Source organism: Rattus norvegicus, chromosome 1 (genome assembly GCF_036323735.1).
Source record: "Rattus norvegicus strain BN/NHsdMcwi chromosome 1, GRCr8, whole genome shotgun sequence".
Taxonomy (NCBI): Eukaryota; Metazoa; Chordata; class Mammalia; order Rodentia; family Muridae; genus Rattus; species Rattus norvegicus.
The window spans coordinates 212,152,508-212,167,733 of record NC_086019.1 but is presented as its reverse complement, the minus strand read 5'-3'; the positions used below and the strand labels follow the sequence as shown (position 1 = coordinate 212,167,733).

The window sequence follows — 15,226 nt, the reverse complement described above, 5'->3', positions numbered from 1 at the left end:
GGTGGTGGTGCCCACCTTTAATCCCAGCACTCAGGAGGTAGAGGCAGGCGAAAGTCTTGAGTTCCAAGCCAGTCAGAACTACAGAGAGAAACCCTGTCTCAAAAGACAAAAACAAGGGGTTGGGATTTAGCTCAGTGGTAGAGCGCTTGCCTAGGAAGCGCAAGGCCCTGGGTTCGGTCCCCAGCTCCGAAAAAAAGAACCAAAAAAAAAAAAAAAAAAAAAAAGGACAAAAACAAAAGGAAAAGTCTGAACAACTGAGGTGGTTCAGATGATAAAGGTGCTTGCTTGCTGGATGTTCGGTTCCCATACAATGGAGGAAACTGACTTTTTTTTTTTTTTTCCCCCCCGGAGCTGGGGACCAAACCCAGGGCCTTGCGCTTGCTAGGCAAGCGCTCTACCACTGAGCTAAATCCCCAACCCCGGAAACTGACTTCTTTTTTTTTTTTTTTTTTTGTTGTTTTTTGTTTTTTTGTTTTTTTTTTTCTGGAGCTGGGGACCGAACCCAGGGCCTTGCGCTTCCTAGGCAAGCGCTCTACCACTGAGCCAAATCCCCAACCCCCGGAAACTGACTTCTAATGGTCCTCTGACCCCCAAATATGTGAGACGAAACAACCTCCATACACCCCCAAGTATGCTTTATTGTTTTCAATTGTAAAGATTCATTTTTCCATGAATGGGAGTTTTGCCTGTATGCATGTCAGAGCAGCATGTGTGCAGTGCCTGCACAGGCCAGAAGAGGTCATTTTATCCCCTGGAACTAGAGTCAGAGGTTGTTACTAATCACCATGTGAATTGTGGGAATCAAAATAAAGGTCTCTCTGGAAGAATAATTCTTGCTCTTAATTGCTCAATCAGTCGACAGCCCCACCCCCATACCTCTTTTGAGATAGAGTCTCATTGTATAGTCCAGTCTAGCCTGGAACTCAGAGAGAACCACCTGCCTCCACCTCCCAAGTGCTGGGATTAAAGGCTATGAATTTTTTTTTAATGAGGGTCTTTTTACGTAGGTAGCCCTGGTTGTCCTGTCCTGGAACTCACCTTGTTAAACAGGCTGGCCTTGAACTCATAAAGATCCACCTGCCTCTGCCTCCCAAGTGTTGGGGTTAAAGGCACTATGAATAGAATTTTTTAAAACCTAAAAGCTGGAGATGGTGGTGCAGGATTTTAAACCCAGAACTTTTGGTAGGCAGAGACAAATGAATTTCTGAGTTACTGGCCAGCCTAGGGTACATAGTAAGTTCCAGGCCAGCCGAGGCTACACAGTGAGACCTTTTCTTTTTTCTTTTTTTTTTCTTTTCTTTTTTCTTTTTTTCGGAGCTGGGGACCGAACCCAAGAGACCTTTTCTTAATAAAATAAAATGACAAATAAATATACCTTGGGACCAAAAGAATATCCCCCTTGGCCTCCCTGGAAAGACCTAAGAAACTGATTTTGATCCATGGGTTACAGAGGGAGAACAGCTTTAAAGAGGTTCTCAGCTGTGGAGCCTGGCCTCTGCAAAGCAGCATACCATCTTCACTGCTGAGGGAGGAAAAGGCTAGCTTGGTCTTTCTCGAGAGACAATGCAGGTAACCATCAGGACAGTATTTTTAAAAAACACTCAAGACACAGACCCAAGCTGGGTTTTATTGAAATGCCAGGAGCAGGCACATGTCAAGGGAGCCAGGGAAGGAATATTGGTGATGCAGGCTATGAGTGTGCAGGGAGGAGCAGACCTCATGTCCGACCCTGCATCTCCTCTTGGCCAGAACACGTTAGGGTCCCAATAGCATGCTGAGTCCTGTAAGGGTCCTGCCACCTGGGCCATGATGGCTCCAAGGGCAGGGACTGGAAGCACTAAGTTTTCTCCCTTCTGAGGGAGGAAAGAAAAGGAAGAATGCAGGCTAAGTATAGTAGGGACAGAGGTGGCCAGGGCAGACTTTCTTGAGTATCTGCACCCAAGCTGTGGTCCTGGGCAGTGGTGGGGAGCAGCATCAAAGAGGCAGCCAAGGGCCTGGCCCTCAGAGAGCCAGAGCCCCAAACCTGTGGAGGTTGGAGTTGGCCCTGCACAGAGGTTCAAAGGGACTGAGTGCAGGCAGTTCCCAAGTCAATGAGTCCTCAGAGCTAGGGAGCTCAGCCTTCTTGGGACAAGGAAGAGAAGAAAGAAGGATCCATCCCCAGCTGGGAAGCAAAAGGTGGTCTCTCCTACTTGGCCCCATTAGGTCAGTTCTACATTGTTGGCACGATCCAGCACTCGAGAGCCACGGGCATTGCCTCCAAGCTGGAAACGGCTCTCATAGAGAGTGGGACAAAGGTGCCAGCGATTGGCTCGGTAGATGCCCAGGTAGGTGTAGACATCAGGTTTGTAAGTGAGCAAGCACTTAATGCCTGCAGCACGGATGGCAGAATCTGCCTCCAGTACTCCCAAGCGGTCCGTGAAGTCATCCGTGTAAACACAGATGACCTGGCGCCCACCCTCCTTGGCCCGTGGGCTCACCTTGGCCACCTGAAGACGGCCCTCAACTACAGCCCGGGCAATGCCAGCCCAGGCATGGTCCAGCTTGAAGCCAGGTGCCAGGTGAATCAGCCACTTGCCGGAGAGCACATGGTGGGTGATGGCCAGCTGGCGCAGGGTACCTGGTGTGATGGGTCGCCCACTGGTCTGCAGAGCCTCCCAGGCTGCCTGCAGCCCTTGTACATCCCCTGAATTGGGGGTGTAACCCTGCCCATAGGCTGCAATCCAGCCCACAGGTTCAGAGTTGGGTGAACCTGGGTCCCCATAGCGAGTAACTTGAGATGGTGGGTACTTGGCCAACCAGGCATCCAGCTCTGTGGCAGGTGTAGTACGGGCATCAAATACCAGCCAGGGGTCCATGTCAGCTGCCATGGCCTCTGCAGCCAGGTGCTCAGCAGTGAAGCCATCCTCACGACCACCTGGAGAGTCCTCCTCTTCCAGCTCTTCATTTGGTTCCATCCTGTTGTGAGGGAACTGAGTCAGAAGTTTGAGACAGTAAATAAAAAGTACTGGGTCCTAGAGGGTGCCAGGCACTGCTTTTAACTGTGGCCTTGGGCAAGTCTTAATGTCTGTGCCTCAGTTGCTTCATCTTCACAATGGGATAACAACTGATCCTGTCTAGATTTGTCTCTAGAATAAAATGCCTGAGGTGGAGTCGCTATTGTCAGTACTACTTTCACTGCTTAAAAACAAGGAAATTGAAACTCTGAGAAAAGGGGCTTGCCCAAGGTCATGTCTGTAAAGACCGTTAAAGCTTAAGTGTTAACTGGCACAGGACTCTGCTACACCACAGGACTAGAGTCTCGCAGGTAGCGCGGCGCTGCAATTTAATGGACGTAGGCAAAACGCAGGTTCGCCAATCTCAGAGGCTGGCTGGAGAGGGGCCAGGCCTCCCATGGTGAACTATTTGGGGCACACTTATCAACACCAAGACTCTGAGACCCAGAGAGGACAGCGGCCCATCTGGGGGTCAATGGGCAACATCCGGACTCGAACCTGATAGGACAGAGTCTGCGCGAGGACCAGGCTCCAGCCTTACCACACCCGCCGCCATTAGTGTTCACAGGTAAGGGTTGCCTCCACCCCCGGGCTGCCCTCTCGTCGCCCCACAGTCACCTCCGGCCTTCACTCCGCTCCGCGCCAACCCAACTTCGGGCCCGGCTCCGTTCCTGCCCGGGGTCTGCGCCGCCACCCCCGCCGCGCCCCGCCCCTGCCACGGCCGCCGCCGCCGCCGCCATCTTAGGGTCCCGCCACCTCAACAACAACTTTATAGACAAACACAGTCACGGGGCGGGGCCAGAGGCGGAACCAGAAGGCTAGGGGCGGGGGCTCCAGGGGAAGGGGCGGGCTGAGTTCAGGGGCGGAGCCAGCGCGAGAATCCCGGGAGGTGCAGGTCTTCAGGAGGCGGAGCTAACGTTCGTACTTTAGCTTGGAGGGCGGGTGGGCGTGGCGGGCGATCCCTGAGAAGGACGCGCACCGCCCTAGAGGATCCAAAGCCCAGCGCTTGGGTTTTGGGAGCTGCTTTTCTACGAACGGCACTAGGACCCTGCGAGAAGTGGTGTGGGCGGAGTAGGCGGCACCAGGACCGGGGGGAACCGCGGCCGGCTGGCGGCGAACAGGCCCGGGGCCTGGAGGCTGCGGGCGGCGGCGCTGGGCCCGGCGCAGCGTGAGAGGCCCCGAGATGCCAAGCAAGAAGAAGAAGTATAACGCGCGGTTTCCGCCGGTGAGCACGTGGCCGGGATGGGCCTCTGCAGGCTAGGTTCCTGGGAGGCTTGGGCCCAGGTCCTGCTGGTGGGGGGACGGGTGCTTTTAGGTGTTCATGGCCTGACGCCCCGCCCCTTCCATGCCCTCCTGGCTTAGTGCCCCCCGCCCTCTTCTCCTGGGATACCCCCCGGTTCACTCAGCTCCCCTGTAGAGACGCAGGAGACGAGCTCTGTCCCCTTCCCCTCGGCAGGCGCGGATCAAGAAGATCATGCAGACAGACGAAGAGATTGGGAAGGTGGCGGCAGCTGTGCCTGTCATCATCTGTATCCTACTAGGGGCTGGCTGGGCTGAGGGGCGTGGGGCGGGACTGCGGCACTCCCCTTTTTGGATTCTCCTTGACGTCCTCAGCCCGGGCACTTGAGCTCTTCCTGGAGTCTCTGTTGAAGAAGGCTTGCCAGGTGACCCAGTCTCGAAATGCCAAAACCATGACCACGTCCCACCTGTGAGTGGCCGCTAAGCTGGGCTTTTGAGGAGGCAGTGTTCTGACAGGGGGAGTGGTGCGCTGCTGAGGGAGGCCAGCTTTGTGGGTTTGGACTGATGTAGGAGAGATAAGGTGTTTCAGGTGGAGGGAACAACCAGAGCCAAGCCGCCCGCCCGGGAGGCCTGGTGGAAGTGGGGAGGGGTGTTCCACTGTACTGACACGAAAAGGTTGTTTCTATGATTCCGGAACATCAGTGTTTTGGGGGCCCTTTTTGAACACCTTCCTCTCCCACTTCTACAGGAAGCAGTGCATTGAGCTTGAACAGCAATTTGACTTCTTGAAAGACTTGGTGGCATCTGTGCCTGACATGCAGGGTGATGGGGAAGACAACCACACGGATGGGGACAAGGGTCCTCGAAGGTGGGTAACCAAAACCAGGTATATAAGTGGGAAAGGCCAAGGCCACAAGGGTTGGGGGTGGCTGGGGGGTGAAGAAGGGGAGAGAGTCCTCTGTGCAGATGGCCTGTACCTTCCCGAAGGGGCCGGAAACCAGGCAGCAGTGGCAGGAAGAATGGAGGCACAGGAAGCAAAAGCAAAGACAAAAAGCTGTCCGGGACAGACTCAGAACAGGAGGTGAGTGAGGCCGGTGGGGAAGGCCTGGTCTCATCCTTGTTACAGCCTTTGTATCTAACTCCATTGCCTTACCAGGGTTCTGGGCTCCCCAGAGAAGGGCCCAGACCTTCTCATTAACCTGACCCTTGCTGTGCTCACAGGATGAGTCTGAGGACACAGATACAGATGGGGAAGAAGAGACACCACAGGCCCCACCCCAAGCCAGTCACCCCCCTGCCCACTTTCAGAGGTGAGCACCCCAGGGATACCAGAAAGAGGCACAACAAACTCCCCAGAGCCAGTTAGTTTTACTTCCCTAGCCATTGGTGGTGGTGGTGGTGGTGGTGGTGGCGGCGGTGGCGGCGGCTGACTTTAGGGAATGGAGGGGAGAGAACACTATTAAACACAAGAGATTGTTCTGAGAAGGCCTTGCCTCCATGGTAGTGGGTCGGGGAGAGAGTCTGGAGAATGGTCTTTGCTGGGACCTTCCCTCCTAGGGGGGTTGTCTCCATGATGTAATGGGTGGCTTTGACTACACCTGCTTCTGTCTCTGGAGAATGGGGGTGGGCCTGTGGGTTGGGCACAGCACAGTTCCAAGCTCTGATTTTCTCCATTTTCTGTCCTGCAGCCCTCCAACTCCCTTCATGCCCTTCACCTCTCCTCTGCCTTTACCCCCAGCACCTCCCGGCCCCTCAGCACCTGAGGCAGAGGACGAAGAGGATTATGACTCCTAGCGCCCTTTAACCCTGGCCATATGCTCTTTTAGTTAGTATTAGTTGCTTTGGGGAGAAGAGAAAGATGGAACTGTTCTTAAATTTATTAAAAAAAAAAAAGGATTTTGGTTTCTTTTCATCCTGTGTCCAGGGCTTCGTGGCTGTATTGCCCATCCCCCCACCTCCCCACATGGGGGCAGCAGGAAGGAACATTGTTGGGGCAGCCAGTGATTGAGTTAAAACAGGGAGTCTGACAGGAGTCTGGGGCACTGAAGAAAGGAATGTGGTCTAGGGACTGAGTTGCCACATGCTAAGGGGTGACCTCTCATTGTGTGGGACCTTGGGCACCTTCTTCCCCTCTCTGGACTGCTGAGAAGGGACAGATGGAATCAGTACTGAGACGGGGCCTTGAAAAGTATAGTGTTGGGCTGGAGAGATGGCTCAGCGGTTAAGAGCACTGACTGCTCTTCCAGAGGTCCTGAGTTCAAATCCCAGCAACCACATGGTGGCTCGCAGCCATCTGTAATGGGATCCGATGCCCTCTTCTGGTGTGTCTGAAGACAGCTACAGTGTACTTATATATAATACATGAATAAATCTTTTTAAAAAAAAAAAAAGAAAAGTATAGTGTTCTGCAGCCAGTGCAGTGACGGGCTCGGCACAGTGAAGAGACGGGTACCTGAGATAGCAGAGGGTCTGCGAAGCATCTTTGGAGCCAAGCAGTCTGCCAACTGTATCTGAACAGCCTGGGCAACCTGTGTGCCAAAGGCAAGAGGTACACCTTCAGGGAGCAGCAGCCATGTGGGGTTCCCAAGTGTAAAAGCCCTAGAGGGGATGGTAAGTCATCTGTCAACAAGCTTACCAGCTTCTTCCTGATGGAGGCATTCAGAGACCCTTAGGGAATGTGCTAGGTGTGTGGGTGCGGACAATGGTGGCTGTAGTCTGGGGAGACTCAGGGTAGGCCTTAGGCTTGAAGATAAGCTGCAAAGGACCAAGGGAGGATATCACCTTTGCACCTTTTCTCATTTTCTTCTGCTCTTTGGGACTCCTTTCCAGCTGAGGGACACAGGAGGAAAAGACAAGATTTAGCTTGATGATCTCAAGTTTGGCTGTGATGAATTTGGGGTGCTCTTGACACTGGATTGGTCTTGTGAGAGTTGAGGCCTAGAGACAGGTGTGTGGATGGAGGGGAAGGCACCAGACAGGAGCTGCGGGGTCCTGTGCAACCCATATGGTCTGGTAGAAGGGAGAGGACAGCTGCCCAAGTATCCCCGAAGGAAGAGCCTCTGAACCCCTGCTTCAGCACTTAGTGAGGGAGTGGGAAGCTGAGAACATGCTGGGGCTAAGAAGGGTCTAAAACGCACACGGTATGTTTGCCTTTACTTTTAGAAGATTGTCTTACATGTGTGGGTGTTTTTCCTGCATTGTGCACTGCATGTGTGCCTGGCATGAACAGAGGCCAGAAAAGGGCATTGAATCCCCTGGAACCAGAGTTATATAGAGATGGTTGCCAGCCACCTAGTGAGTCCTAAGAGTCTGAACCCTGATCTTTTGGAAGAGCAGCAAGTACTCTTAACTGCTGAGCATGTCTCTAGCCCCCTGTTTAAAGGTTGGTGCCCCGGCACTGGAACAAAAAGGATTTAAAAATGGCAGAAACTTAGGTTTCCAGAGAAGAGGGGGTAAAGGGGCAGGAAGGAGATGGCAGAGCGGGTAGATGAAGGTTGGACCTGTGGCCAACGCCAGCATAAGAAGGGAGAGGGTGGACAAAGGGGTTTTGTGGGGAGCATTGAAGAGCCAGTAGTTTAACGGAGACTGAATTGTGAAGCAGGAGGTAAAGTGCCTGTGCTATGTAAGGGAAGAAGGTAGGCTAGGGCAGTGGTTAGAACAGTGGGAAGACTTGAGACATGATTTAAGAATGCCTGGGTGCTGGAGATAGACCTTCAAGGGTGCTGTCTGCCTTCCTTCTACTCCCAGTTTCATTATAGTGCTCCTGTGAGTCCTCCACCCCAGCATGAGATGTGGGGAGCTGACTCCACTTCTCAGATTGAGGGACAGGCATGATGCGGCCTGGTCAGTCAGTGCCACACTCTGGCTGTGCTAGCTGCTATAAGGTTGGGGTAGACCCCAGCACCCCTGAGCTAGTGATGCTGGTAGAAGGAGAGCTGGGGACTGGAAACGTCTTATCCACTCTAAAAGTTGAGGAGGAAACCAATGCAGGAGCTAGAGCCTGAGTACACTGGAACCCTGGTACCTGGTGTGCAGTGTTTTCTAGTCACATGAGCTGGGAGGCTTCTTTCCACTTCATACTACTTATACCTAAAAGAACTCTGGGTAGCATGGGGACTGTGCGTAGGGTGTGATTCCTAGGAGCAATGTTTTTTAGTAACAGATGGGGACAGACCCAGGGAAGGCAAATAGATGGACACCATAGCAAAGGCCGAGGATTGAGTCAGAGGAGGAAGAGGCTCCTAAGAGCCTATCACTGATGTTTATCCAAGTAGAGGATTCTGGGCCTGGAGACATGGTTCAGCGGTTAAGAGCACTTGCTTGCTCTTGTAGAGGACCCTGGTTTGCTTTTCGGCACCCACTTGACGGCTCAACCATCGGTAGCTTCAGTTCCAGGAGACCCGAAGCCCTCTCAATGCACATACATTGTCACACATACATGCAGGCAAACATACATAAAATATTTTTTTAAAAAATGGGGGGGTTGGGGATTTAGGCCCTGGGTTCGGTCCCCAGCTCCGGAAAAAAAAAAAAAAACGGGATCCGGAGCAGGTGTAGTGGTACCTGTAACCCCAGTAGAGGCAGAAGAATCTCAAGTTTAAGGTTGGCCAGGGCAGCACACTACAGCTCTGAGTCCCAAGAACAGAAGATCAGTTCTGAACTCAGGGTTGAGAGGATGATGGGAAGGCGAGGAAGCCTGGGTTACTGGGCAGAAGACCTGAGGAAGCTCAGGTGGCTGTAAGGTGGTGCCTACCAACACTGGGCCTTCAGCTCACGTAGGGTCTAGAGCCGGGGCCTCCACCGCCAGGCCCTTGGCGCCCATCACCTGCACTCACTCACTGGCCTTTGACAAGCTCTGTAGCTTCTCTGCCTTATTTCTCAGCTGTAATGTGGGTCACGTTATTTTCTGTGTTAGCTGAGTTCTACACTAGTTACACCTCTGTGGGCAACCTTGATCCAATAAAACCCCAGAGCGCATCTTTACTCTCAGCACCCAGGAGGCCGAGACAGGCAAGGCTACTCAGGGAAACCCTGTCTCAAAAAACAAACAAAAAACAAGCCCAAAACAAAACCCCATCGTACCCAAATGCTCAAATATAGAGTTTGTCTCTTGCTCACCTAAGGTTCATAGTCATAATGAGCTTTATCTGGTCGTTAACGCTTTGAGGGCCTCGTGGCCCCACCATCCTCAGCCCCTGACACTAGAACAGGGGTGTGAGAGCCCCCGAGAGTTTGTGTTTTTGAGACGGTCTCATTAGTAACTCTGATTGGCTGGAGCTAGATTTGTAGACCAGGCTGCCCTCCCTCTGTTGGAATTAAACTTTTCTCTTTTGAGACAAGGTCTTGTTATATGACCCCAACTGTCTGGTACAAGCTTCGGAGCCCAGGCTTCAGGTCATAGCAACAGTCCTCCTGCCCTGCAGCTCCCAAGCGACGGAAACATAGATGCTCTTCCACACCTTGTTAAAATTGTCCACAAAGTCTACTCAAACCAACCTAGGTGACCATTAGCTATTTTTTAAAGATATGTTTTTTTCAAAGAACTAATAATTGTTTTTGTTGTTTTTTGAGACAAGGTCTCTCTATGTGACTCTGGTTTTCCTGAAACTCACTATGTAGACCAGGTTGGCCTTGAACTCACAGAGATACAGGTGCCTTTTCCTCCAGAGTGCTGGGATTAAAGCTCTATACCTGATGAGGAAAAATAATTCTAAAAGTAGGTAGGACTGACTTTTAACTTTGTGTGTGTGAGAGAGAAAGTGTGCATGCATGTGTACACACAGCTAACAAAATAATGAGACCCACATTACAGCTGAGAAATAAGGCAGAGAAGCTACGGAGCTTGTCAAAGGCTAATGAGTGAGTGCAGGAGTGTGTGTGTGTACCACAGGTGCCCTAGCTCATGGGAGGTGGTGTATTTCCCAGGAGCTAGAGTTACAGGAAGCTGTGAGCATTTGTTGTGAGCACTGGCAACCAAACTCAGGCCCTGAGGAAGAACAGTATGCATTCCTAACCACTGAGCCATCTCCCCAGCCTCACATCAGCTATTTTCTATCACATGGCCTCAGAACAAGGGCTGGAATCCTCATCAGAGGACACAAGCCTTAAAAGGGCAGTGCAGCTGGGGTGGGCCCAGATCATGTACCACCGAACATCAAGGGGAGGCAGTTGATATTACTGTCTTACTGGCCTGTTGACCTTTACCAGGAGCCATAATATGTGACTACCTTAGCCCTGGGTGTGGCATAGCTAGTGTCAGCTAAAGACTAGGACTCCCTGTCAACGGGAAAGGAGCCTGCAGCTCACTGCAGGATTTGTTAAGGGAGCACACAGAGGAAAGATAGGCTTCCAGGTACCCATCAGAAGGGAGCCTGAGGAAGGTCTGACTTCACCTGGTGCTAGAGACCATGTGTAAATGCAGAAGTCATACCCTGCTGATGGCCATGTCACTGGGGACCCTCTTTGGAAAATCATTTAGTAGCTGCTCATCTACTCCACTGCCATACCATTTCACCAATGATCCCATCTTAGGCCACTTTCCAAGAGAAATCTAGGCACGTGTCCTCCAAAAGACGTGAAGAGTATTCGCATTTGGGCGTGGCAGGGAGAGGAGGGAAACCCAGATGGAAACAGCCTGACCAGAAGTTCAAGGACACTTTCAGCTACACAGCAAGTGAAACAAAACACCTTTAAAAGGGAGCTGGAGAAATGGTTCAGCAGTTAAGAATGTTGGATGCTGGGGTTGGGGATTTAGCTCAGTGGTAGAGCAAGGCCCTGGGTTCGGTCCTCAGCTCTGGAAAAAAAAAAAAGAATGTTGGATGCTCTTCCAGAGGACCCAAATTTGATTCCCAGCAACCACATGGTGGCTCACAATTGTAACTCTAGTTCCAGGGGATCTGATGGCTCTTCTGTCATCCTTAGGCACCAGGCATGCATGTGGTCCCTAGACAAATAAAAATAAAACATAAATAAAAATTTTAAAAAGATGCTTTTATAGTCTCCAATGGAAACAGCCTGATGCCTATACCCAGGGCATACATGACTACATGGATAAACATTAGCACGTGTGTGACAGACATTAAATAGTGAAAAGGGCTGGGTGTGGTGCACGCCTTTAATTCCAGCCCTCAGGAGGCAGAGGCAGAAGGATGTCTGTAAATGGAAGGCCAGCCTGATCTACAGAGCAAGTTGAAACCACCTAGAGTCACATGGTGAGACCCTACTTAAAAAAGCAAACCCTTGTTACACACAATAGGGAAACCTTATAGATCATGCCAAGCAACAGAAGCCAAAAAAGTACACTGGATGATGTAATGGACTTAAATTAAAAAGTTCATGGGCCAGGAATTGCAGCACACACCTGTGATCCTGCTACTCAGAGACAGGAGAATCCCAGGTTCAAGGCTACTGGGCTACAAAGTGAGAGACTGTTCAAACACAAGACTAGCAGAACTGATAGAAGTTAGCATGCCCATTAGGGGTGGGGATTGGCTGACAGATACAGCTGCTAACTCCATGTTGGTCACATACAAAGGCACATTGAGCTACATTTAAGATCTGTACATTTTATGATATCCTCATAAACATCTTTTTAAAAGATTTATTTTATGTATGTGAGTACACTGTCTCTGTCTTCAGACACACCAGAAGAGGGCATCAGATCCCTTTACAGATGGTATGAGCCACCATGTGGTTGCTGGGAGCTGAACTCAGGACCTCTGGAAGAGCAGTCAGTGCTCTTAACCACTGAGCCATCTCTCCAGCCTCCTCATAATTTAATCTATCTGTCAATCCGTGGGTATAGGTTGGACTAGCTCAGTTAAAAGTGCTTGCTGCTCTTCCAGAGGTCTTGAGTTTGGTTCCTAGCACCCACATTAGGCAACTCACCATTGCCTACAACTCCAGCTTCAAGGGAACTGAGGCCCTTAACTGGCCTCTGAGCCCCGAATGCACACAAGCATGCACATACTGGCACATAAAGAAGTCTAGGGGGGCTGGGGATTTAGCTCAGTGGTAGAGCGCTTACCTAGGAAGCGCAAGGCCCTGGGTTCGGTCCCCAGCTCCAAAAAAAAGAACCAAAAAAAAAAAAAAAAAAGAAGTCTAGGGGTTGGGGATTTAGCTCAGTGGTAGAGCGCTTGCCTAGGAAGCGCAAGGCCCTGGGTTCGATCCCCAGCGCCGAAAAAAAAAAAAAAGAAAAAAGAAGAAGAAGAAGAAGAAGAAGAAGAAGAAGAAGAAGAAGAAGAAGAAGAAGTAGAAGTAGAAGTAGTAGTAGTAGTAGTAGTAGTAGTAGTAGTAGTAGTAGTAGTAGTAGTAGTAGTAGTAGTCTCGGTCTAGTATGGGCACATCTCTAATCTTCGCACTTTGGAGGCACATGCAGGCAGATCTCTGATTTTGAGGCCAGCCAGAAACACACAGTTCCCATCTCAAAACTACAAAACAACAAATACATTTCTAAAAGTAAAAAAGATCCTAAGAACCTCTCTATCCTCAGCACTGAGTGTTCTAGATGGTGTAATTCTGCAAACAAAATGTTCTTGGAGTTTATATCTGAAGAGGACACAGATGATAACGTCCAGAAATAGCATGTCAGATGGCGATTCGTATTGTTGAGAACATAGGGAGGAGTGGGAGCTGCCCGGGGCAGGAAGAGGGTGACCTAGAATTCTGCACCAGTAGTGGAAAGAACTTGAATAAGGTTAGATCTGAGTAAATCCTAGTGAGTAGGGAGTGAGCAGACAGCTCTGCGGGAAAGGCTCAGCAGGGAGGACAGGAGTATATATTGGGTGTTGTTCAGTTCCCTTTCTTTCCCAGCCTCCACTTCCTCAGCCACTGCCTGAAGCCTGACTCAGTCCCATCAGCCATAGTCCTTATGGCTGCTGGCAGTTCTCCTGGCCCAGACGTTGAGGGGTGATCTTAGTGTCATGGGATACTTTACAGCTCATTTGCCTAGGGTACTGCTTGGCCGAGCGTCAGAGGCCAGGGGGAAGGGCAGTGGGAAGAGAGTTGTGAGTCTGAGAGATCTCACCCACATTCCTTGAGTATGACTTCCAAGCCTGGAGGACATTTCCCTTCTCTTGGTATCACCTTCCACCTCTAGTGGGAAGGTGTTACAGCCTCTCAGGTACCAGGATTGTTAGGTCCAAGTCCACTGTTGGAGGTCTGTCCTTCAGAGCCACCCTCTAGAAGAAGTGTCCTTACCATTCCCAGCCTACAGATGAGGAACAGAGGTGAGCACCAAGTTTTCCCACTGGCACAGTTGCCAATGGGGGCTTAATACAGCTCATGAGTAGACTGGCACATAGAGGAACAGAGTTGCCATTGTCCCCAGACCCATGTCTTTGGAGCAGGAAACAAAGCTGTGGGACTCAGATGTGACCAAGTGCCTACACTTGGTGGTAATGGGCGTGTACCCTGGCTGGGGAAGAGCACTTGGGTTAGTACTCTCCTCCGGGATGATGTCACTGCTCCTTGGTGCAGGATCTTTGGTAACGGTAGATCTGCACCTCCTCAGGGACTCCTTAGAGCTGTTGAGTGTACAGGGCCCCATGGCCACCTCCCATCGTGGGAGCTATCTTCACATTCCCAAATCACAGCTCTTCTTACTGTGTGGGTAGACGGTCATGTGTGTGCAAATGGCCTTTTTTAAAACTAAATTGTACCTGGCTCCTAGCCCTCCCTCAACCCCTGCCCCACAACCAACTCCACTAGATAATCTGGAACTTTCTCTGTAGTCTAATCCAGGCTAGCCTTGAACAGAGATCTGCCTGCTTCTGCCTTCCAAATACTGGTGGTTAAAGTTAGATGCCACCATGTCCTACTCAAGTGTCATCTAATTTTTTAAACAATTCATTTGTATGGGCAGTTTTTGCCTGTGCAAGTGTCTGTGCGTCGTGTGCGTGCAGGTGCCCGAGGAGGTTTGAAGGGCCCACCGGAACTGGAGTCACAAGTGGTTGAGAATTCTCACGTGGGCATTGGGAATTTAACCTGGGTTCTCTGTTATTTTGTCTTTTTTTTTTTTCCTGGAGCTGAGGACTGAACCCAGGGCCTTGCACTTGCGCTCTACCACTGAGCTAAATTCCCAACCCCTTAACCTGGGTTCTCTGGAAGAGCAGCCAGTTGAGCAATCTCTCCAGTCCCTCAAATGTTATTTTTAAAACTGAATAATAGCTGGACATAGTAATACACACCTAATTTCTATGACTTCTGGGCCAGCCTGGTCTACATAATGAATTCCAGGATAGCCAAGGCTGCATAGTAAAACCCCATCTCAAAATGCTAAACAAACCAACAGAGACAAATAAGCACTATTCCTGAACCGTGTCAGCAATCAGAGAATTGCAAAGAGAACCTTGCTGAGTTAGCCAAGCCTCCTATGCAGGCAGGGTGCTCTTTGGGGCCTGTCTTCTTTCCATCCCTCAGCGTATTTACTGAGCACCTACTTGGTTCACCTGCCCAGCTCCTGTTCCTGGAGATGAGTCAGACACAGCTGCTGTCCTGCCTGTATGACACATGGGTGGGACAGGGCTGATGAGCAGAGCTAGACAAATAGGCAACACTTAATGCTTGGTGTCCAGTGCTGGGCAGAAAGTGACACCAGGACTGGAGGGAGAGAAAGCTCCCAGCTCCACCTTTCATGCGGGGAACCAAAGGATGCTGTTGGTGAAGGACCCAAGTGCCAATTCCTGGGGTGAGGCAGTGGTCCCTGCTCCAGCCACAGTTCCCCTTTACCCACCATCTAACTTGGTGTGCAGTGCTTGGTTTCTTAGACTTGCTTTCTCCACACACCACACTTTTTTCTTTGAAACAGGGTCTCACTGTGTAGCACTGTCTGGCCTGGAACTTGCTAAGATGGCCTCTCTCTGCCTCCACCTTCTGGATACTGTGAATAAAGCTACTCTGAACTGTTGAACTCTCTGCTTTTGATCCTTGGTATATTAACACTGCAGTGGAATTGTACCATGGTGTGGTGCTTTGGATGAAAATGGCTCCCACAG

General features: G+C 50.8%; 2 protein-coding genes across 4 annotated transcripts; one reads left to right on the top strand and one right to left on the bottom strand.

Moving 5' to 3' along the window:
- Window positions 1–1,587: 1,587 nt before the first annotated feature.
- On the bottom strand, window positions 1,588–3,842 carry Bles03 (basophilic leukemia expressed protein BLES03). 2 transcript variants are annotated; one of them, NM_001243534.1, is made up of 2 exons: window positions 3,612–3,842; window positions 1,588–2,969 (listed from the first exon to the last, which is right to left on the bottom strand). In NM_001243534.1, exons 1-2 carry the CDS (start codon window positions 3,731–3,733, stop codon window positions 2,564–2,566), a joined length of 528 nt encoding a protein of 175 aa, NP_001230463.1. In that variant the 5' UTR covers window positions 3,734–3,842; the 3' UTR covers window positions 1,588–2,563. The 2 variants fall into 2 exon arrangements, with proteins under 2 accessions (NP_001230463.1, NP_001019404.2); NM_001024233.2 differs by having other exon boundaries at window positions 1,588–2,955.
- Window positions 3,843–3,900: 58 nt separating this feature from the next.
- On the top strand, window positions 3,901–6,627 carry Drap1 (Dr1 associated protein 1). Of its 2 annotated transcripts, none has more exons than XM_006230741.4 (7): window positions 3,901–4,218; window positions 4,450–4,522; window positions 4,608–4,701; window positions 4,981–5,100; window positions 5,199–5,313; window positions 5,454–5,542; window positions 5,921–6,627. In XM_006230741.4, the coding sequence occupies exons 1-7, from the start codon at window positions 4,177–4,179 to the stop codon at window positions 6,024–6,026; spliced, it is 639 nt and encodes a 212-aa protein (XP_006230803.1). In that variant the 5' UTR covers window positions 3,901–4,176; the 3' UTR covers window positions 6,027–6,627. The 2 variants fall into 2 exon arrangements, with proteins under 2 accessions (XP_006230803.1, NP_001071136.1); NM_001077668.2 differs by having other exon boundaries at window positions 3,972–4,218; window positions 5,220–5,313; window positions 5,921–6,622.
- The last annotated feature ends 8,599 nt before the right edge of the window (window positions 6,628–15,226 follow it).